This window comes from Lolium rigidum, chromosome 3 (genome assembly GCF_022539505.1).
Source record: "Lolium rigidum isolate FL_2022 chromosome 3, APGP_CSIRO_Lrig_0.1, whole genome shotgun sequence".
In the NCBI taxonomy this organism is placed as follows: Eukaryota; Viridiplantae; Streptophyta; class Magnoliopsida; order Poales; family Poaceae; genus Lolium; species Lolium rigidum.
This window is the reverse complement of record NC_061510.1, coordinates 174,144,369-174,167,549: the sequence shown is the minus strand read 5'-3', so window position 1 is coordinate 174,167,549 and position 23,181 is coordinate 174,144,369. Positions and strand designations below refer to the sequence as shown.

General features: G+C 44.0%; 3 protein-coding genes across 3 annotated transcripts; all 3 read left to right on the top strand.

The window, feature by feature from the left end:
* The first annotated feature begins 1,020 nt into the window (after positions 1-1,020).
* On the top strand, positions 1,021-2,444 carry LOC124698670 (F-box protein At3g26010-like). The gene is made up of 2 exons (XM_047231139.1): positions 1,021-1,121; positions 1,210-2,444. Exon 2 carries the CDS (start codon positions 1,226-1,228, stop codon positions 2,330-2,332), a length of 1,107 nt encoding a protein of 368 aa, XP_047087095.1. The 5' UTR covers positions 1,021-1,121; positions 1,210-1,225; the 3' UTR covers positions 2,333-2,444.
* A 4,791-nt stretch (positions 2,445-7,235) lies between these two features.
* On the top strand, positions 7,236-11,021 carry LOC124698669 (mitochondrial arginine transporter BAC1). Its single transcript, XM_047231138.1, has 8 exons — positions 7,236-7,449; positions 8,729-8,818; positions 9,398-9,499; positions 9,594-9,698; positions 9,794-9,886; positions 9,954-10,154; positions 10,229-10,327; positions 10,414-11,021. The coding sequence occupies exons 1-8, from the start codon at positions 7,354-7,356 to the stop codon at positions 10,546-10,548; spliced, it is 921 nt and encodes a 306-aa protein (XP_047087094.1). The 5' UTR covers positions 7,236-7,353; the 3' UTR covers positions 10,549-11,021.
* A 1,446-nt stretch (positions 11,022-12,467) lies between these two features.
* LOC124695822 lies at positions 12,468-13,298 on the top strand. Its single transcript, XM_047228636.1, has one exon. It carries the CDS (start codon positions 12,468-12,470, stop codon positions 13,116-13,118), a length of 651 nt encoding a protein of 216 aa, XP_047084592.1. The 3' UTR covers positions 13,119-13,298.
* The last annotated feature ends 9,883 nt before the right edge of the window (positions 13,299-23,181 follow it).

Below are 23,181 nucleotides of genomic sequence, written 5' to 3'. Positions count from 1 at the left end.
TTCCGGCGGATTTACTGGTTGGCCGAAACACGCGCAGATCAGCGCCCGAATACATGGGACGGCCCGAATCGGAAGTTCGGGGGCCGGAGAAACTCACCGCACGACCCCTATTAAAAGGGTTCGCCGAGGGAAGTTCGGTTCGCAAACCCTACTGCCCTTCGCCGCTCGTCTCCCGCCGCCGCCGCCTGCGTCCGCTCCGACGAGTGATTCCGTACGCTCCGACGCCGCGCCGCCGCTTCGGCCAGCTCCCCTCCGTCCGGAACGACGCGTGCAAGACGCGTGGGTAGGGGAGGTGGCCAATCCGGCGCCGGAAGGTCAACTCGGCGTCCGCCGGGTGCACGGGCGTCGCCGGAGCTCGCCAGGCGTAGGCACTCCAACAGCGCGTGGAAGAGGGCCGGCCGGAAGTGGCCGGAGATGATGGCGTACCTCCAAGCGCACGCGGAGGAGGCGCCGGAAGGAGAAGCGGAGGCGCCCCTGCTGCCGCCGCGTGCAGCCCTCCTCTGTCGGCGCTGCCCCCGCACGGCGACGACGACGCCGCCGCCGCCGCTGGGACGCCTCTAGCGTGCGGGAGCACCTCAGAGGCGGCGATCGTCGAAGTGGTGGCGGTCGTTGTCGCCTAGGAAGACCCGGCAAGCAAAAACCCTCCGCCGGCTACATTAGCGCCCCAGTGACAGTATAGTCACTTCGGGGACTAATTCTAGTTTAATTTAGGTCCCTAGTTCGTAATGTACGTGCAATATGCATGTATTTTGCCTAGTATTGTACAAATTATGAACGAATTTAGCTTTATCCGATGAAATCGAGTGTGATCGCAAAATTTGGTTTCCCGCGACGTTTGATTTCATCGAGTTCGGTTCATGTTTTCGGTTTCTGTTCTGTGCCGTTGCTAAATCCGCAACCAAATTGTTTTTCGGAAGACTGAACTCGCCTTTTTCGGTTTCGATAAATAGAGGCTGTGGTAGAGATGCTCTTACAAAGTAAAGAAGAGCAATTCATCAAAGTCCAAAGCAAACGAGGGTAAAAAAATAAAATTCCCCCTATTCTCCACATCCCTCCCAAGAACTCAAGAAGCGCCGCCGCGTTCTCGTCAAACGTCGCCGCCGGCGCCGCCGCCACCTAAGGTGCTGCTCTATTCTTTCTCGCTGTTGCACGGCGCGCCCTTTCTCTCACTCCAGATCGGCCAATAACATCCCATCGCTGGATTTACAGTCTGACCTTCCGCGCCATGGAGGAGAAGAGCCCCAAGAAGTTGCAGACCGACCCTCCTGCCAGCCTCACTGACGACCTTATCGTGGAGATCCTCTCCCGCCTCCCGGTCAGGCTCGTCCACCGCTGCAGGTGCGTCTCCAAGACCTGGCGCGACCTCATCTCCCACCCGGACCATCGGAAGAAGCTGCCCCAGACCCTCGCGGGCTTCTTCTATGGGAGCTACCACAGCGGCCGCGTCCCCCGGTTCTCTCGCCATTTCGCCGATGTCTCCGCCGCCGGCCTACATCTACCCGTCGACGCCTCCCTACCTTTCCTGCCCAAGTACAGCAACGTCGACCAGTTGGACACCTGCAATGGCCTCGTACTCTGCCGATGCTACAAGACACCTTCAGAGGATGAATTCGATTACGTCGTCTGCAATCCCGTCACCCAGAGATGGTTAGAGCTGCCCCCTCACCCTACGCCTGAGGAACCGGATAGCATTACCATCGTCCGTTTGGCTTTCAACCCGGCGGTCTCGTCCCATTTCCATGTTCTCCAGTTTGAAGAGACAGATAAGGAAATGCACATCACAGGAGTGAACATCTACTCGTCACAAAAAGGAGCCTGGAATCATAGGGACAGCGAGTGGGATGCTCATACTTTCCTGCCTTTCACAACTAGAAGCGTCTTTGTGAATGGCATGCTGCACTTGATCACCGCTGAGCCTGCTCTGGTAACGGTGGACACAGAGGGGAAGTCGTGGGGCACTATTCATATGCCACACAGTCTGTATTACGGTTTCATTGGATTGTCGCGGGGGTTCTTGCATTATGTCACTATGACCCCAGATTCCAAGATATCAGTCTTGTGTCTTGAGGATTATGACAGTAAAGAATGGGTCCTGAAGCTTACTGTCCGCACCGAAGAGCTGTTTGGAGGGACTGAACAGGCAGACACCATGATTGCGATTCATCCATATGGTGATATTATTTTCCTTTCTTCAAGGGACACTGGTACACTGGCATCATATGATATACGCCGACAGGAATTTCGTCGTATCTGTAATCTTGAGGAAGGCTTTACAGGTCCATATCTGCCCTATATTCCTCTGTTTACAAAGTCAGTAGTAGATGAGGACTAGTGTACCCTGAACAACATTTGTGTTGTTCTGCTCTATATATGTTTCCTTGTTCTCTAAGGGCTGTCTCTTCTGCTGAATGAAATATTCTCCACATGTATAATCTGAATTTCTATATCTACCTTAATTTTGTTCTCGTTTTGTGCATCTACGAATTTTATTTCAGTTTTGTGCAACGTCCAGTAATCCTACAGCTTAGGCAGCCAGGCAAACCTTCTTCACCGTACTGTTGTTTCAAAGATTATCTTGTTTTAGTTTCCCTAGCTGTTATTGGCACCTATTAGTTCCATGAAGTTAAATGATCCTGTACCAAAGATACTACTTCCTGTCACACATTTTGTTCTTTTCAAAAGAAAATGGTAGGTGCACTTTCTTTACATTCAGAAGGAAATCATAAACAGAACAAAAATGCCAGTCTTGCTGAATCCACTTCTTTGTTTCACGCAAGTCTTAAGTTTTGGAAAATGAATCATAAGGTAGGTTCAGCTTTTGCTAGTTAGTGTTAACACTAATTAATCCTCCCTCCCTTTATAAATAGATGACAATTTAGATGGTTATGCGATCTCCAGTATATATCTTCTACTGTTACTTGCTATACCTGCGTGTTAGTAAAAAAAATGTGAATTTTGTGTTATGAAATTATTTTTCATGACAATCTGATACTATTTTCACATTGCCAAACTATATATATTTTTATCTGTTCATATTTGACTGCACGCTTTCTAGGAAGTCATGCATTTACGAATGCAGAGAGTATTTTCTTTCAAAGATGGGAATCATAAGAATCTTTAGTGCGGCGTTGTCTTGTTAGCCATGATTTGGTGATTTTTATTATCCCAATATCACAATGTTTTGTGCTATTTGCAGTATATAGTGGTCCATGTGTGATAAGTCACAAGTCAGCCGTCCAAATATGCCTGTGATGTGGCAGGGAACCATTATGCATTAGTCGGTCCTTGAAATGCATAAATTAATTCTGTTTCTGTGAAATGTCATTTTGTTGATGTGAATCTTGTAAATTGGATTCATACTGGGTATTAAATGTCCTTAAGAAAAGGGCAACAAATTATCGATAAGAAAGTGGTTATAACAATTCGCTGAACCTATATATTCTATTTATTTTGTCTAGCGATGCCTGCCCAGGTGCCCATGGTTGTTTAACTTCATGTAGGTACTATTAACAGCCTAGTGGCTACCAAAGACACTATGAATTCACCGTTCATGTTTGGGTACCATTGGCACTTGCTTCTTATCTTTTCCTGAGTTTTTTTGTTCAAACTCTCATCTGTCAGATCTGAGGTATTTTTCACCGACATTTTTTTTCTTTTATGTTGTTCCAAAAACTTGAGTTCCTTATAGATTTCCTTCTTGATCAATGATTGTTATTCAACCTGTATATTGGTTGTAGTAACATCTTATATTATACAGAGGGAGTATTATATTAAACATGGTCCCTCTGGCCCAAACTAATTGGCGCAGCTACATACTATGTCCACTAATTGTACTCTATTGCCTCAGTTAATTTAAGCTGGAGGGAGTAGTATATTTCAGGAAAGTTCCTGGCTGCTCTCTTTTCTAGCAAAGTCAATAGTCAGTACTTGTTGTACTGAATTAATTACCTCATTTCAAGATTGTTCTACGTGCTTAGCTTAAAGTTTTCTTTAGCAAGTTAAAGGTAGAAATCAAAGTTGACGTTGTTTCTTCAAGTCGTATTTTCCCGAACCATCCTGTTGTTCCATATTGAACTTTTGGTGTCTGTCATCTTCATGATGCACGGTTTGTCGCCAGATAATATCGTGGAAAAATATATTTAAATTAACATGGGTATCCTGGCTTCGTTCAAAATTACTTCCCGTTCTGGATTTGGTCAATGTCAAAATTTGTAAACTTTGATCAAATATTTACAAAAAAAAAATCAACATATATAATATAGAATTTATTGCCTTAGAATCGTCATAAAGTATATTTTCATGTTTTATGTATTTGTAATTATGAATATTGATACTTCTTATATTTTTGGTTAAACTTTGTAAAAGTTTAACTTTAACTAAACCCAGAACTTGAAGTAAATAAAAAAAAATGGAGGGAGTAGTTGCACAAAGTAAACTCGGGACTTTTTTTTTTATATGCTCGGGCCTTCTGGTTGTACACACAATTACACAACTAGACAAGCCCTCGGAGCCATCGGTCTGTCCGTCTGGTTGCACAAAATTGATTCTCATGGGTCTTCTGATCCTACACACAAGCCTTGGCAGCGCTCGATCCGTCTGGTTGACACAATAAGCAATTAGTTCATTGATTGAATTAAAAGTGTGGCATTCGTGGATCTAAAACTTGTTACTGGACAAGAAATTTGTCTTAATAACCAAGAGTAAATAGTTCCAGCTGCTCTAGATAACGAGACTAGAAAACTCAAGTGCACATACTTAACACATACGCCACGGTGGGAAGATTGGTTCCCCATCCATCAAAGGAACAATTGAAGTGAAGGGGTAGATATAAGAGAAAACACTCAATTGTTGATCATCTAAGTTGGAGACTTTGGTGATACCACATGTATTGTAAAGATGTCAGAGTATGTACATCAAAGTTAGGGCTGCCTCAAGGAGAGAAGCGATCTAGAAGATGGTTCCGTCACCCTCGGCGGTGATGCCGCTGGTCAGCCTTCGGACCTTTGGAGATGCGGTGGACTACGCCTCGCTAACGGGAGGCTTTCTGCTCTTTGTTTAGTTTTTTTAGTGTCTTCGTCAGGATGGTGAGGTGGCGGCGACATATCAGAAAATCCACCCCGACATACTATCATAGCGGTGGTGCGCCTAGCACGGACGGACGGCGCGTGGAGTTATGTGTTCGACAGATCTCCTGAGATCTAGTTGTTTTTCGTGTTGGTTGGTGTGGTTTCATGTCTGTCTCTTCCGATAATCAAAATGCGGAACTTTGTGGATAAAATTCATGGATTGGGCCATCAATCAAACATGATTTTGCAAAAAATAATAATCAAAATTCGGAACCTTTTATGACATGGGGAACATAACTAGGTATATAAGAATAATATAGAAAGAAACTCATTTACGTTAAAATATATGAAGCTTTCATGAGTTCCTCACTTTGAATTTGGAAACCTCTGGCCAGATATGAGATGTCGATGAATATTCAAAGCTATTTTTATAGACAACCTTGAAATTGGAGTACCACTTGATGTTCGTCCCATGTGGAATGTAAGCGAGACAAGTGGGATAAATGGATTTCAACTTTTACGCTCTAGACTCCAGACTCTTATCTTTTTTTTGGAATAAGTCCTCTATAGTTTTTTTTACGGAGAATAAGTCTCTCTCCGGGCATATTTCCCGAATCCCGAACCCGAAATTCCCGATCCCGAACCCTTATATCCCGAACCCGAAAAATCCGAGTATATATTCGGGAGTGTGTTTCAATTTCCCGAAATTAATTCCCACACAGTGTACCCGAACAGGCCCGAATATCCCGAAATATAGAAATAGCCCAGTAAGAAAATCACCCCCAAGGCCCCAAATAGCAAGACCCAGCCCAACTACTCACGTATCCCTAATTTCGCTGTGTTGTGTCGTGCCTAGACGGCTAGACGCCCTCCGTCCCCAATTCTCCATCTTCCCGTGAATCCAACCAGTCAACCACGACTTGGCCGCCGCACACATCACATGGCCGCCATCCTACCCAAACTGCGCATGACGCCGCCGCCCGCTCTCACACATGCTCCAGTGCACCGTCGCCCTTCCAAGCTGGGAGCCGCTGCGCCACCTGCAACGGACTGGCGCTCATCCCCTTCTTCCTGAAGCAGCGATGATGGCGAGCTGTGCAGCGACAAAGCAGCTGTACGACGCCTCCCAGCCCTATATAGTCTACTAAAAGTAGAGGTGTAATTTGAGATCTCATTTATCCCACTTGTCCTGTTTACACATTCCCGTAGGACATAATGTTTACATAGTGTTATGATGTCAAGTTTGGTTGTGCTTATCAAGCATATTGCTCGATTGATTGCGTACCCATGTTTTTATCTAGCCGTTTGGTTTCAGAGGAAGCGCTTCGAAACTTGGCTGGCTGTTAGTATCACGGAGTTCGTTTTCTTTCCATGGTGCTAGCAGAGAAGGTCATCAAGCCGAGATCGGTGGAACAACTATGATGGTCGGATATTGTTGGTGAGGTGGAGTTGGCTTGGTGCTTCGTGAGTTGAAACAACGACTGGTATGTGGGGACGGCTGCAAGGAGAAGTTCAGAGTCTAATCTTTCAGGGTGAAAATCCAAGGTCTGGTCTTAATTGGTTGTGACTGACAATGTTCTTATTGAAGGCATTGTTTTGAGAGAGATGACTTTCTTTAGGCTGAAAACCTAAGATCTATGATCGGGTAACGACATCGTTTGTGCACTGTTTCCTTCTTGGAGGCGTCGTTTATGGAGAAGCTGATCTTCTGGTGTTGTCTTGGTGGTGTCAGCGTTGTTGTTTCAAGTTATGGATCTTTGTAGCGGAGTCTTTCTTTTTTTGTAATTCTTTTCTCTTGTTTAGTTGTGTGCATCCTTTATATCATTAGTGTATAATGTTGTTGCAGAGACCGGGTGTAATTGGTATCTCCATGGTATTAATACATGCTCTTTATCGAAAAAATATTGCTCGATTGATCTCAATGCATCTTGATTGCGTGTTCCTAAAAAAAACAATGCATCTTCATTGCATCTGGCCTATATTTCCTTCTTGATTTTTTCATTGAGAATTGGGCTTATAGACTAGAGTCTACGGTGGCCATGTTTGTCCTTTCCCACGTCACCTAACCCCGCCGGCCCAGATGGCCCAACCAGTTTCCCTGCTGTGCTCTCACCGGATCACCCCCCACGTTCGACTGTCCGTATAGGCTTTTCCTTTTCCCCTTCGTGCAAACGCTGTACAGGGCGGCGCCGGCGCCGGCGAGCGGGGCCGGGAATCTCAACTGGTCCCTGCCTTCTCGCGTTTTTTTCTTGGGCGGCGAACTATCGCCTGCACTTCTTCTTTTCGGATGGCTGGCTTAGGCGACGCCGCCAAGGAATACATCGCTGGATCCGTTGCCGGCGTAGCCCAGGTGGTCGTCGGCCACCCTTTCGACACTGTGAAGGTAATTCTGTTTCCTCCTTTCATGCGTTCCATTTTCTTCAAATCTAGCGATTTTGTGCATCTTTCTTCGCGTGCTTCATCTGTTGTGCTTGCTTCATGCTTTGGGTGTCTTCTGTATGCTAGGCAATGCCTGCAGCGTTGCTGTTCGGTCAAATGCTTGCTTCGTTTCATCCCGTAGGTAGATAGCCGCCAGTGTGTCAGCTCACCTTCTTCCAGAGTAAACGTGGGTGGAGTGTTTGCAGGGGGGCACAATGACACTACTTTCAGAACCACAACTGGAGCCAATTAAATTGCATAGATTAAACGACCGGTGACCATAAACTCAAGGGATTCAAGATATTGGGTTAATACACCATATCAAGGCCAAGTAAAGCTCCTCAAGTGGGGCCGAAATTCATATGGCTAAGAATTGAGATGAGAGGAGTACTGACAGCTAATTAGAGTATGATCGCTGCAGCTGCTAGTTGCTACTATAAGATCACAAGTGCAATGTTACTGCTTGCTTGAGAATGCTTTGCTCTTTTCATCATGTGTATGTCTGTCTGTTATGGAGCTTTCTGATGATGAAGTTTGATGAAATACCTGTTGATAATTTGGTTGATATTACTAAATATTAATTGTGTTCAGAATGCTGTCGCTCATAGAAGTTGTGTACAATACCGAATTAAGCTGGGTGCATTTGCCATCTTTAGACACGACTGAGTAGGCATCACTGCATTGATTCAAGGAATGTCAAGCTGTATATCTTCTGTGAGTTAGGATCTTTTTTAATGTTCATAGGATCTTATTACTTGTCTCGACTTAATTCTATGATTTCCTGCTTCACAGTGAACACTTTAGGGGTCCTGACAAGTTGTTTATTAAATCATACTGTAGTGGACCTTTCTAATGATGATGTTGGAGATTTTAGAGACATACTAAGCGATGTTACATTTGTAATTTCCTAACAAGACAACACTCGCTACAGAAGGCATTTTCCCCCTAATATCCATATATCAGGTGCTTTTGGCACTCTATTATGACTACACAAGGTCTGGCTGCCCATTTTATGTCAAGCGATACTTGCAAATACTTGAGAACTAATTGAACTAGTGTTTTTTCTGCAATTGGGCAACAGCATGAAAGAACCTGCTTTTGCCTGTGTATGAGAATTCCCAGACTATTTTTCTTTTACTGTGCATGTACTAGGTAAAACTCTGTAGTTTCGATGGAATATATGTTTACCATTTTCTGCATATTTTTGTTCATGTACAATTCAAGATAACTTTGATTACCAATAGGTCAAACTGCAAGCTCACAATACCACGGCTCACGGAAAGGTCTACAAGAATGCATTCCACTGCACTAGTAGGATACTTGTTGAGGAAGGAGTAAGCCCCTTCTTTCTTATTTCTCACTTTAGATTTAATCATGCTTTGTCTTACTCAATTAACCAAGTGTATAGCTTATACACAAAATACAGCATGTTGCTTTAGTCCTGCATATACACCCCATCCTCTATTACATAAATATTTTCTTTTCTGGCAATTAAAAGTTGCAATTCATGCTAGGAAAATCGCCTAGACAGCGCTGTGCGTTCATATGACTATATTTTTATAAGTTGAAAGCATACTTTTATGGAGACTAATTTCCTATAGCACTCTTCATACATCTGTAGTTTGCGTCACTAAGAAAATTACAAACAAAGCAACTACCTTATGATAGCATTTGCATTGCACCTTACTACACATGCTATTAGCTAGATCAATTATTAACTTTTGTGCTGTCATCATTCATCTAGTTTAAAGGATCAGATTACCATTTTTATCCACAGATAATGCTAACCACAGTTTGGACTTTACAGTTACTAAACTGAAAACCAACATAGGTTAGTTTATCTTGATTTTAAAATGATATAATTTTATCAACATGATACTGGAATTTCTTTGCATGATTATTTTCCATTACAGGTAAGAGGGTTGTATAGAGGCGCATCATCTTCATTTATTGGCATAGCACTTGAAAGCTCCCTTTTCTTTGGCACATATGCACAGGCCAAACAATTACTACAGGTATTCCTTTTCTTCTGTGTTATAGCAGTAGGACGAAAAATGCCTGTGTCAAGTCTTTATCTTAGTAAAATGTATCTGTTTATTTTTATTTTAGGGAAAGACTGAGGATTCTAAACCTCAGCTACATGTAATTATCCCTTCTGCTGCCTGTAGTGGAGCCCTGATCAGCTGCATCCTTGCTCCGACTGAGCTGACCAAGGTCAGTCCTGCCGTCAATCTCTCTTTTCCAGTTAGTTAGCGAGTACATAGAGACATGATTCAGGTGGCATTTAATGATGTAATAGACACCTCCAGTGCAGAATGCAAGTTCAAGGGAAGGAAGCAATGTATGCAACTCGATATTCCAGCCCTCTAGATTGTGCTGTGAAAACACTTCAAAGTGAAGGGGTGAGCTTAGTTGCCTTCCGCAAGCTCTTCTATGCTGTTTCTAGTCTAAGGAGATGTTATGTTACAGGTTAGGGGTATATTTCGTGGTGGTTTAGCAACATTGTTCAGAGAGGCAATTGGCAATGCTTTCTTCTTCTGCACTTATGAGTACAGCCGATATTGGATGCATAACTATATAGATTCTCGACGATTTTCTGACAACAGTCACTTAGTTGTGGCAAAAGACGTCGGAATAGGAGTCATGAGTGGTGGGATTAGTGGAATGGCTGTAAGTATCTCAATTTCTTTTCAATTCCAATGCAAGACACATTTTCTTCAATTTGACCAATTTTCACTCTGCAGTTCTGGACAGCTACCCTGCCACTGGATGTTGCAAAAACTATTATTCAGACTGATCCTGACCCTCGGTCGAGCCGAAACCCCTTTCGGGTTTTAAACATGGTATGTGCCCTGCAATAGTTATTTCTGTTTTCGTTAGGTGTAGTGGCATGTGCTTGATCATGGCAACCATGCTTGACCTGTTGCAGGTCTATAGGAGAGCTGGTCTGGCTGGCTGTTATGCTGGTCTAGGACCAACACTAGCAAGAGCATTCCCTGCGAATGCAGCAGCGATTGTTGCCTGGGAGTACAGTGCTAAGATTCTTGGTTTAAGGCGTGACTAGTACTGTCGTGTTGTACGGGAGATACAATGCGGGTTTGTACTTGTGGGCTTCGGGCAATATTTACTTTTGTTTTCCCACAAACTCAGGAAGTCAATGAGTTAATCAATTTTCCTGGATTAGTTGGTATTTATCTCCATGATGGCTAAAAGGGAAGAGTGGCTTTATTTAGGGCTGATGTATTTCCACGTTTAATTGCTGTCACTTCGCTTGCTACTACTATGGAAATCTCTTTAGGGTTTACAGATTGGAGTTTACTTTGAGAATTGGGAAGAACGTTGTTAGTCACTGCCTCACTGGGCAGGACACAAATAGTCTTCCAGGAAGAGAGTGCGGTACGAAGTACATGTCAAAACAATTATCCCCTTCTCAACTCCTAGTTGCTTTCCTGTACAGTGTGGTACCAGCTCTTTTCCAAGACTAGCTATACTCGTGTGTGCGTACAGAATTCAAATGCCCGTGTATTGTAATATAATATTTTCCATTGCTGAATTATTTGAACACCTGTGCCATTGTAGGCTCTAAACTTGTGCAAAAAAATATCTCGAAATATGCATAAATTGAATCAACTAATCAAATAGCGGTAATTGATTTCGTGAAAACTTAAAGGGTAATCTCTGAGAGTAAATGGAGGGCAATCAACTTAGATCCTTACATATTTTCTAAGATTTAGGTGATGGATATACATAATTTCACGATGTATGTAGTTTCATTTCTCGCCATCAGTTGAGCTCGAAATTAATACTGATATGTGGGTTTAAGTCAAGAGTTTTAGTTGGGCATTAGCACAGAGTCCTGAAATGCCCATCCATGTTTAAAAAAAGCTACATTCCAGAAGAAGTTTCAGTTCATTAGTGGTTGTTCCAAACTTGGCATTCGTTCTCGTTGAGTCCATATCAGGGTTTCAGGTAAACTTATGTTTATTCTTTTGCGGTTTGATTTCCTTCAATTTGATCTCTCTCAGTTTAAATCATTCCTACTGGGTTGGTTTGGGTCTTTTGATAATTCACTATATCAGGTTTGTTCGAACCATAATAACTGTTTCTTGTCTTCACTAGATCTTATCCATCGAAGATTACGCATAGATTTACAATATGTGTGATTAGCCTGAAAATTCTCATCCGATGATGGTAAACACGCATCTGAGTACGCGCTTAAACCGCGCCTTGAGACAACACTGGGCACACACAGTATAGTTCTCAAATTCGTTTGAAGCAACCAAATTTCACGTCAGAGCCAGAAACACATCGGCTAGCACCTGGTATTCGATGGGCGACAAGGACATCCAGCACCAGCAGAACGTGAGGATCAAGGAGCGAGCAGAGTGCCGATCGACCTATTCCCTTCGGACCTGCTACCTGCATATCATACGTGCAAATTTGTGCTTTTGATTATACTTAAACATCACATTCGAGATTTCTTTAACTGGTTCTTGAATGTAAGGGTTTTTTTAAGTGGAGTGGGTCGAGCGATTAGAACCACGAAAATGAACTGATGTCCACTACAAAAAAAAATGAAAATAAACCGATCAAGTGACCGCGTGTATCCCGTGTTCAACACGCCATGTTTCAACTTCTACTAGTAGTGATAATTTTGCCGTCTAGTAAATGAGTGATACGGCATGATTAATCAAATCAACTACGAGCAGTCGAGAGATACCACACGCAACGGCGTCAGGCTGCATAGCTTGTCCAACGGGGATGGCTTCATGTCATAGTCCGTACGGCATCATCTACCGTCAAGCAAGTCCAATCATTTCTTATTACACACCATCAATCAAGTGATCCAGTTCTCTCTCCGTTAAAAGCTCTCACTCCCTCGCTCACTTTTCACTGCAACAGTAACAGTGCAACTCGCTAGTTGCTTACGACTATTAATCTGCATCCATCGGCCACTTGCTCGGCCACGGTCGAACATCCACCATGGCCTCACCAGCCGCCGACCTCCCGACCCAAGCCTGCCCTCTCCCACAGTCCAAAGCCCCGGCCGACGACCCCGAGCTCCAGACGCGCCGACGCCGCCGCAGGTGCTGCTGCATCTGCTTTCTCGTCACCCTCGGCGTGCTCGTGATCCTGGGCGTCACCCTCCTCGCTCTCTTCCTCACCGTGCTCCGCGTCCGCGACCCCAGCACGCACCTCATCTCCAGCCGCATCGTCGGCGTCGCCCCGAGCCTCACCCAGCCCAACTTCACCTTGCTCATCACCGCGTCCGTGCACAACCCCAACCCGGCCTCCTTCTCCTTCGCCTCCGGCACCACCGGGCTCTGGTACCGCGGCACCCACGTCGGCGATGCCCAGGTCGACCCCGGCAGCATCCCCAGCAAGGGAGACACGGTCGTGGAGCTGGAGATGACGGTCTTCACAGCCGGCTTCACGGCGAACATGACGCAGCTGCTCGAGGATATCGAGGCCGGGTCGCTGCCGCTGGACGCCAACGCCAGGATCCCTGGGAGGGTTTCCGTCTGCGGCGTCTTCAAGATCAACGTCGTCGCCTACTCCGACTGCCACGTCGTCGTCGGCTTCCCGGACATGGGCATCCGCGGCCAGGACTGCCGCGACCACGCCAAGCTCTAATCCATCACATTGGTGGCTTGTTCGTTTCGCGGTATCCCAGACGGAGCGTGGTCGATGATCCTGGAGTTCCTTCTCATGGTGCATGTCTACAGTCCAGACACTAGATTCCTTTGATTGGTACTCATCATGTGCATCAACAGAGTAGCTTAATACATGTTTCAGTTTCCGTTGATCATGTGTAAATGGTATTCAATCTTATTCGCAAATAAAATGGTATTCAATCTTTTCATTTTCGATTATTATAATTAAATTGTCATCTCTATTTTCTTTACTAGCCGATTGACCCGCACAATTGATGCCACTTGATTTTATATTATCGTAAAATGTTCTTTGATTTGAGCAGTCTTCAGCATCGCAGCTCTGTATTTAATTGCAAAAGATAGTACCATGGTCCAACAAAGCTACGATAAAAATCTATATCTACATCTATATCTATACCTATATCTATATCTATATCTATATCTATATCTATATCTATATCTATATCTATATCTATATCTATATCTATATCTATATCTATATCTACATCTATATCTACATCTATATCTAATAATAAAGAAGTTAAGGTTTCTGCCAAAATTTTCGTTAAACGTTTTTTGGACCGTTTTACCCTTCCACTAAATCACATAATACACCTGCCATGTACCTTTTTTTTTATCGCTACGTATGGGCCGGGCCATACGTGCATCCAGGCGTGGTGCACCAACAATCCAACAGCAACGAGGCCCTGGTTGCTTCCTGCCGCGTCAACAAAACCTGACGCAGTCGATTTTAGTCCCACATTGCTCCCTTAAGTCCATCTCCACCGATTTATATACATCCAAGGTTGCTTGGAGTACCAGCGAGATGAGTCGGGAACAAACAAGCAGCAACATCATGATCTGCTTTGAAGATAACTAGCCAAGTGGCCCGCGCTATTGCACGAGCAACCTCTTTTTATTTTTTTAAAATATTTTGAAGATGAGAGCTAATCTCACTTACTTAATTAATATTATTTGCGGAAATACGTTTTTCAACAAATATATGAGTTCTGTAGCTTAAAATTATACCCATGATTTTTTCAAATATGAAATCAGTTGAATAGTATTTGTACCAGCTAATACATGTTTTTCCGGTCAAATATAGGTGTCAACATGTATGTCTTCTCTTGCCATCTCCTTTTCTATACTCTTCGATGTGGTAACTCCTGATTGAAAATTTGTTCTCTAGGCCGTGAATGTCATTGAACGGTTCTAAAGATCAAGCTCCGACTCCACCTCTTTACTGAGCACATGTGGTGGGTCTAATTTTTGAAACTTAAATTGTTGCAATCTTGTTTTTTCATTAATAAAAAACTTAGCAAAAGACATGTTAGTTGAAGAAAATTTAGGTGGGTAACTTTCAACATTATATCTAGTTGCTTAAATTTTCAAGATTTGTAAAATCTATAAATGATGTTGTGCTAAGACCTACAAAAGCATGCATCGAAGCTTTTATTTTATTTTTTTGGTAGGGGCCAACAAAGGTGATTTGGCTAGTCGCTAGACCATATTATCATTTCTGTGATTATGCATGATGCTCGATCTTTCAGAATGTTCGTAGTTTTCATTATACTTAGTGTAGGTCAACTCAAATCAAATATCTGAAACAGTCATGCTACATATCCAGAACATCTCATATAACATTAGGCAATAAAGGGGTTTGAGTGAGTCATCAAAAGAGCACATCATAGATTCTTCATCCAGACAAGGTAAAACTACATGAGGATAATATTAAACTCAACAAATGATAGAAACAAATTAGAATTTAGCACGCGCATGCAACCATTAGCCTGCTGGTTTTCATCATAAAACCATACAGAAAAATTGACTTGGATCTTCTGTGGTCCGTGAGCTGAAGCATGCAGGGGTGTTACAGTAGGCTCCATTAACAAATAGTTGGCACCATAGCACTTGGGACAGAAAAAGGTACTTGTTGATCTGTTTAAATAGTAAATCTAAATTAGAGTATACCTCTAAGGAATATAACTACTCCGTACTAAAGAATAAGGTTCCAGCTTCCCGAACAAATCGTTGAGTCATGTGAGTTGCTCTACGCCATGGAAAATGTCATGAATGCATGGGAAATGTCTAAGTGGGAAGATATGAAACTATAGTAAAGTAGGCATAACTATATAATACCATAAAGTTGATTAAGTAACGAACACCAAATGAGACCACTTTTGTCATGATTATTTAAACCGAACTAATTCTCTGAAACCACACAATATTTTTCTATCCTTTTTACCTTATCACGCCAAAAGAAATAGCTAGTATACATGCACTTGGGTATTTTTGTTTAAATGCATGTAGTATCTAGGTAACAGCAAAGCCACTGATCTAAGTGATGCCCTACCTGTAGAAATAAGTTCGTTATCTGAATGATGTCATGTAAAGATATGTTAACTGATGTAAAAAATAAAATTGGGAAAATAAACTTTCAGATATTTAAGCAAGAAAAATATAAAAGTTGTTTTTGGCCCCAACACATATATCAGTGCTGTGCCCCTGTTCAGGATAAAGCCACTGACGAAACCCTACCTACAACATGAGGTAAGTCAGGGAACCGATCAGCAACAAAAACTATTGTCAAAATTATCTTTCAAAGAAAATCTAGGTACATGAGTATATGAGAATTGATTGAGACTGATCATGCTAAAAAAAAAAGAACATGCAGAGTAGATTTTTATTCTCACATATATGATGTCATCATGCAAATGTCAAAAACTAATATAAACAACTCGTGTAAATTTTAGTCGGCACATGGATACATTATATATACTACAGAACAGCCGAAATTATTGCAATATCTAAAGAGTGATCAAAATAATATTAGTTGTGACCATAAGAAAAGATGAAATTTAAGTATTGCCGAACTACAAAATGACGATCTGTATATGTATGTGCAGAGATATCAAACAATGCAACCTCTTACCATAGCTAAGATTGATTCAGACTTATCTAGTAATTAGACATAGGCCAACTAAATGCATATCTTATTAAGCAACAACACCAAGGTATCAGACTATGATGCTTATTCAACATGGAGCAGAATACTACTGAATAAGGTTAAGCCTTGTTTACATGATCCTTATCAATTGGATCAATGCATGAAGCGCTACAGAAAGCAATGCATATATTTTTTTTCCCGTGGAGCCATGTATATATTCAGAATTAGGAGGGGTAGCATTACTATGGATCATGACAGTACCTGGGACGATTTTTTTTTGCGATGCACCATAATTGTCTGTTGAACCCTGAAAATTAATTTCAGATGGAGAGTATAAGCGCGCCAACAAATACAGCCGAATAATTCAGTCTCATCTCATGTCGTATTTCAGATCCAGACTGGTAGTGAAGAAGTGCTTGTCGTGCCATATATGTACAGGTGGAGATGGTATTGACCAGCAGATGGCTCCAGGTTCACCTCCATTGCGAACATTCGATCACCTAGTCTAGTCTTTCTGACCGATCAACTGAAGTATTAGAACCCTCGGACTCCATCCCATGATTCCCATCAGAGCGAGCATACATGATGAGAGTTTCCATCAAGGATGTATATACATGATTAGAGATCTATAAACGATCAGGTTATGGAAGCTAGTGAACATACGTGCAAGCACCTGAAATTTTTTGCTTCAAAAGCAGAGCTCCTGCGTATCCAGTATCCACTATCCACATATCACGTTCATTAAATTGTTCACGTCAACCATGTGGGCTTGTTTTCTAAGTCTGTTCAGCCCTGGTCTTAGCATAAAGTACTCAAATATATGGAGCGGATATGGAAGCGATCGTTCATAGCACTCACACTGCGGCCGGTCGGCCGGCCACCTGGGCATGGATATGACGGGTCATTAGCTGCAGCTCCTCCTCCTATCCTCCACGACCCTGATACTTTCATACCATCGACCTGTAAGTAGAGAGGCCAGCCCAAGATCAATCATCAGATAACCTAGGGAAAATAGTGGCAAGAGGAGAGCAGACGATCTGCGGCCGTATGTACCTTCTGGACAGATCAACCCATCCAGGCGGCGCTGGATTAGAGGCAGAGTACGTACGTCGGTGGGATGATTACCTCTTGCAAATTCGATCAACTTTATACGAGAAAACATGATGACCAGGGAAGCTCAAGCGCTGGCTGGATCGATCCAGATGAATCGAAGTCTTCTGCCTCCATCTTCTGCGAGCACGCAGCATAGGGCTTGGTGGCTGCGTGAAGTTGGGACTTGTAAACCTAGATTTCTTTTATTCTGATTGAAGGGGTATGGGGAGAATAAGTTAATGGCATGGTGGGTAATTACTTGCAATAAGTTCTTATCAAGATTGATGGCTATGATTCTCACGGATGGTTAATTGATGGCCAGATGTTTCTGATTTTTGTGAGATGAGATTTTCTAGCAAATTCTCTAATTTCTGGTTAGCCCGTAATTTACTTTTAATATATAATAGATATGGTTTGCCTAATTGACACATACATGCGCCGTGAGCTAAATATAATTGGGATGAATTGTGGGCTGCCTGGGGTGGTGCGAGGTGGAGACTTTGCGGAGGGGGCGGGAGGGGCACAACGAGCGGCCACGGTCGAGGCAAAGCATGGGCCCACATCAAGGAGGGAAGGGGACCTCGGTGCCTGGAGCAGCGGTAGCATCGAGATATCAAATATAGAGAAACTGCACTCCAGTGGGGGGCGGGAGGGGCACAACGAGCGGCCACGATCGAGGCAAAGCATGGGCCCACATCAAGGAGGGAAGGGGACCTTGGTGCCTGGAGCAGCGGTAGCGTCTAGAGCCTCTAGAGCCTGGGATTACTCACCACTTCTTGATTTGGCCGATGTTGTTAGCACACGGATCCAACCAAAATAATTCACAAGTGTAGAGATGTTTGAGGAATAAAAAGAATGGTAGAGACGATGACGGGATTTTGTTTGGCAGGCAGAGAGAGATTGACATACCAGCTGAGTGACATGCCAAAATGTTACTCAATATTGAAACTGGGGTGGAACTTCAAAGAAAAATGACGCATAATTAAAAAAGACTACTTATAAAAATGACTGTGCACATCAGATTATACATACTCTATAAAGTATTTATTAAAAAACCAGTCGCAATGCATGGATTTATTTAAATTTTTTATTTCTCCCGGTTCAACGCACGGGCACATTTTCTAGTAATAATAAATGGGCTAAGGTTTCTGCCAAAATTTTCGTCCAAATTTTTACTGAACCGTTTTATCCTCTCACCAATCCGCATAATACTGCACGACTGCCACGCCACATTACATACTGGTTCGTTTAGTTCGGTCTCTGTTCATCCAGCGCTACTTCTGGACCGATCTTTTGCTACCGCTGCAGCCCAACACATTTAAGCACAGGTTTTTCTTTGTGTCAATAGTCAGAGCAGTTTATATACAGAAGTTTTTGGGGTACATCAAGCTGCCTTGGAACTACAAGCGGCATCTATCAGAAGCGAATTAAAGAAGGGAATTGTACGAGAAATATATGAGAGGAAATGCTCTACAGGATAAGAAGAATTTGGGAAAATCGGATGAGGGGATTGTATGAGAAATATGAGGGGAAAAAGCTGCGGGCTAAAGATGAGCATTATTTGATCAGAGAAGAATTTTGCAAATCGATTTCGAATCGAAAGGCAGAGGCAGAGGGAAGTGAGTGTTGGCGCAGATCTGAGGCGAGCGGCCGCACGAGGTGCAGCGAGGAGGCGAGCTGGTGCGGTCCCCTGGCGTCGAGGACGCGCGATAGCCAGAGCAGCAGCTGGCTCGCGGGACGGGCGCGCGTAAAGAGTATGTGAAGGGGAATGGAGGAGGTCCTCGGCGCGGCGCGCCTGCGCGAGGCGGTGGCGACGGAAGGCCGAGTGGGCAAAGATGAAGGATAGGGAGCGAGGCGAGCGAGAGGGGCGGAGCCGTGGAGGAGCCCGGCCTCACTCGGTCGTGTTGGTGGGGAGGACCGGGCGAAGAAAAAATAAAGAAAGAGGGGTTCTTTGCAAAATTGACAGGCGGCGGGGGGTGGCCGCAAGATTGTCTCCAACCTAGGGTTTGCTCCGGGTTGTTGGGCCAATGTGGGCTAGATGAGGCTGCTAGGCCTGGCCGGGTGGGAGCTTTCTCCTTTTTTATTCAAAACATTATTTTATTTTATTCCTGATTCTTTTAAAACCATTTTCAATAGGTGGGAGGTCTTCTCCTTTTTTTTTCAAAATATTTTATTTTATTATATTCAATATGATCTAAATAAGCATTCAATAAAAATCAACCCGGTGCAACGCACGGACAAATTTCCTAGTCATGCTTAATATCGACCGATCGTGTCGTTGACGAGTTTGCTCCTCGGTAATGCCCACCTTTTGGGGCTTAGGGTTGACGGAATCCTGCAGGCTCACACGAGATATCGGATACCAAACAGACAGGGAGAGAGATTTACCCAGGTTTGGGGCCCTCGATGAGGTAAAAATCCTTACTTCCTGCTTGTCTGATCTTGATTATCGAAATTATCGGGTTTACAATGGGGTAGCCGAAGGCTATGTCTAAGATCTCGTCGAGAGACTAAGATTTCTAATGACCTAGCTCTAGACTTGCGGTGAATCTGGGTGTGGTGATTGTGTGTCCCTCGGTAGACCCTCTCCTGGCCCTTATATTGCAGGCCAGGTCTCGAGAGTCTTGTCCGGGTTTGACTAGTTTACAAAGAGTTCTATGTCTAAACTTTCCATGTCCTTCGTCTTATTGCCTTGTTCATCAAGAATCCTTCTTTGGAACCGACGTATCGGCTCACATTGGTCGGTAGAGGACCTTCATGGGCCCCTAGTTGGGCCGTAGGAGGTAGCATAACTTTGGTTACCCGAAGGGTAATGCCCACATCAGTAGCCCCCGAGTGACTGGCCGAAGTAAAGCTTCGGGCAGGGACTAAAATTGTCTTCTGTCGAATGTCCATAATTGCCGGAAGGTCCTGATCTCTTATCACCATTTCAAAACCAATAGCTCATTTTTATCGGGTGCGCGTCCAGCGCTCCCGATGGGAGTAGCCCCCGAGTCTAGGCACGGATGCTTGCAACCGTGTGTAGACTTAAGTTGTACTACTGGAATGTTTTTGGTTGTCGATGCTTTTTTTGGCAAGCTGTCGTAATCATCCGATATCTTTTTTATATCGGGTCCGCCATAACTTCGAATAAAGTCATGCCAATTGATAGTACGTAAGGGATTGAAGTAACGTGCCCAGTTTTACTTAATAAATCGATGCTGGTTAACTGCCGATGGTAAAACAACGTTTCTCTACTCAGAATCAAGTCCCCGGGCATGATCAGTGGCCTCCTGAAATCTTCAGTTCCATATTCATTCGTCTTCCATAATTTTTATCGGGTGCGCTTCCAGCGCTCCCGATGGGAGTATCCCCGAGTCTAGGGACGAATGCGTGCAACCGTGCGTAGACTCAAGTCGAGCAACCTAATGTTATAGTTTTCTTTGAATGCTTCATGAGAAGTCGATACTTTTGTTGATGTCATCAATGATGCGGCCTCTGCGGCGATTTGACTGACAAAACGTGACCTAAGAGGCCCACCCTACTCCTCGCGATCAGTTAGGAAATGACTAGCCTTTGCACGTTGACCGAGGTGCCTCCTCGATTTCCGCACGTAGTGGGAGTAATGGGCCGCCTGTTTCTCTCCCTTCTTGACACGTGTATGACTGGATCTTACCTATCTCCTCACGATTGAAAAATAACGGCCACGATCCTCAGCCAACTCTTGTTATAAATAGAGGGACTCTTACGTTTTAACTTTTTATGCCTCATGTACTGCTCATCTTCTTCCTCTGCCTTCTCCTCAGCATTGCCTCTGCCTCTGCGAGCTCTCTAGCAACCATGGGAAAGAAGAAGGGTACTGCCAGATCCGGTGCTACCGTAGGCGCACCCAAAGCTAGCCTCGATTGAACCGCGTCCACCATTTCCAAGCGCGAGGAGAACAAGATGAGGTCACTAGGTCTTATTTCTTCTGCCGAATCTGACTTCGCTCATCGAGGTTCTGTTTCTCGCCCAAAGCCTCCAAAGTGCTTTACTATCATGTTCGTTGCCTTTCTGCAGCGTGGGCTTTCCCTTCCAGCCCATGAATTTCTTAGTTGCCTCCTTTTTTCCTACGGGATCCAACTCTGGCAGCTGACCCCAAATTCCATTCTCCACCTCTCCATCTTTATCACTGTGTGCGAAGCCTACCTCGACATTGATCCCCACTGGGGTCTGTGGAGGAAGATTTTTTTATGTCAAACACCACCGTGGAAATGATGGCCCGCACGTGGTCGGCGGTGTCGGCTTCATCGTTAGGAAAGAAGTCAACTACTTCAACTTTCCGATGAGAGAGTCTGTCCAAGGCTGGCGGCTGAAGTGGTTTTATCTTCGGGACATCCTTGCATCAGGCCATCAGTCTAATCTACCACCATTTGAAGATGTTCTTGCTGTTGTGCCAAAGAAGTCCTGGCAAAATACCCTGACTGCTGAGGAAAGCGAGGTAGCCGACCAATTGTATGAAAAGATCTTAGATCTAAAGAGTGCAGAAGGTCAGACGATGTGCAACACTGAAGTAGTCGCAGTGTTCCTGAAGCGTTGAGTGTAACAAGTACTCTGGTTGTATACTAGTGCCAAGGATAAATAGAGGGTCGGCCTGAATGATTTTTCTGAAGAAGATCTTCGGGACGAGGTGAGGCGTCTGACTTGCTTCAGCCAGAAGGATACCATAGCTATGACTTAGGCTCGCCCTCCTTTTGATTTTAAGCACCTTCCTTCCGAGGTAATTATTTTAATTTCCTTTGTATCCGATGTCATTTCTTGCTCCCGAACCTAACATTTGTTCTTTTGCTTTCGATAGGCTTGTACCATCGCTCAATGCTATCCACCGACGACCGAAAGTGGAGCAGCTCCGGAAGATGATGATGCTTCCGAAGAAACCGAAGATGACCGGAATGTTCTCAAGGATAGTGATGCTTTGGGTGATGAAGCCCCTGAAGATGATGAACTTATCAAGTCCAAGCGTCGCAGGAAAATTAATGAAGATCTGATAAAAAAAAGCGGAGTCGAGTCCTAGCGGACGAGGTGACGATGATGCTGATGCAATCCCTTCTCCTGCACCTTCCCGAGAGACTTCGGCTCCTCAGGTCACAAAAAGATCATCAAGACTCTTCGCAGAAGAGGATGACTTGGAGTCATTTTCTTAAGTTCCCTTTTTTCTTTTTGTTTCTTTTTTACATCCACTTGGCTTCTTTCAGCTTACTAGAATTCATTTCTGTTTTGACCAGTTCCGAGGAGGATGACGACATTCCTCTTTCAAAGAGGGAAAAACTAATTTCTGATAAGGCAGAGTCTGCAAAGGAATCAATGCCTTTAACTGCCGAAAGTGATCATACCACCACTCCTACGCTAAGAACAGCTGTGGCAGAGATTAAAGCTTCTACAGTTAATCCTTCAGCAAGCGCCTCCGCTCCTCCGTATTCGAGTGATCATGTAAGTATTCCTTTTTTAGTAAGTAGTATCCATCGTAGTACCCATCAGCCCCCGAGCCGATGATTGGTCTTTGAGTAAAGCCAAGAATCGGTTAAGATATTCCTGTTGTATAACCTAACGCAGTCCTTTGATTCTCTTGCTGCAGCCAATTCATGCCGCAGTTGATATTGTGGTAGATTTTGCTGGTCAGTTCGTTCGACTAGAGGCAGAAAACGTCCAACTTCGCAAGGCTGCTAAAACTTCGGCTGATCAAGTGCTAGAGGCTAACAGGCTAGCAGCCGAGGCACAGAGGGAAGACGCAAGCCTAAAGGACGAACTGAAGAAACTGGAAAAGAAGATGAAGGAGGAGCAGGAGGCGAGGCCCAAGGATTTCATTGAAGCAGACAAGAAAGAAGGCACTCTCCGCGAGTCCATTGAAAGTTTGCTAAGTAAGATTTCTTCATGCTTGTATGCTTCTTCTTTTCCTTAAAATTTTATATTGTTTTAATAAATCGTTTCTCCATGATATTCCAGATACTGCCGACATGCATGTTGACCGTACAAGCAAGCTTCGAGT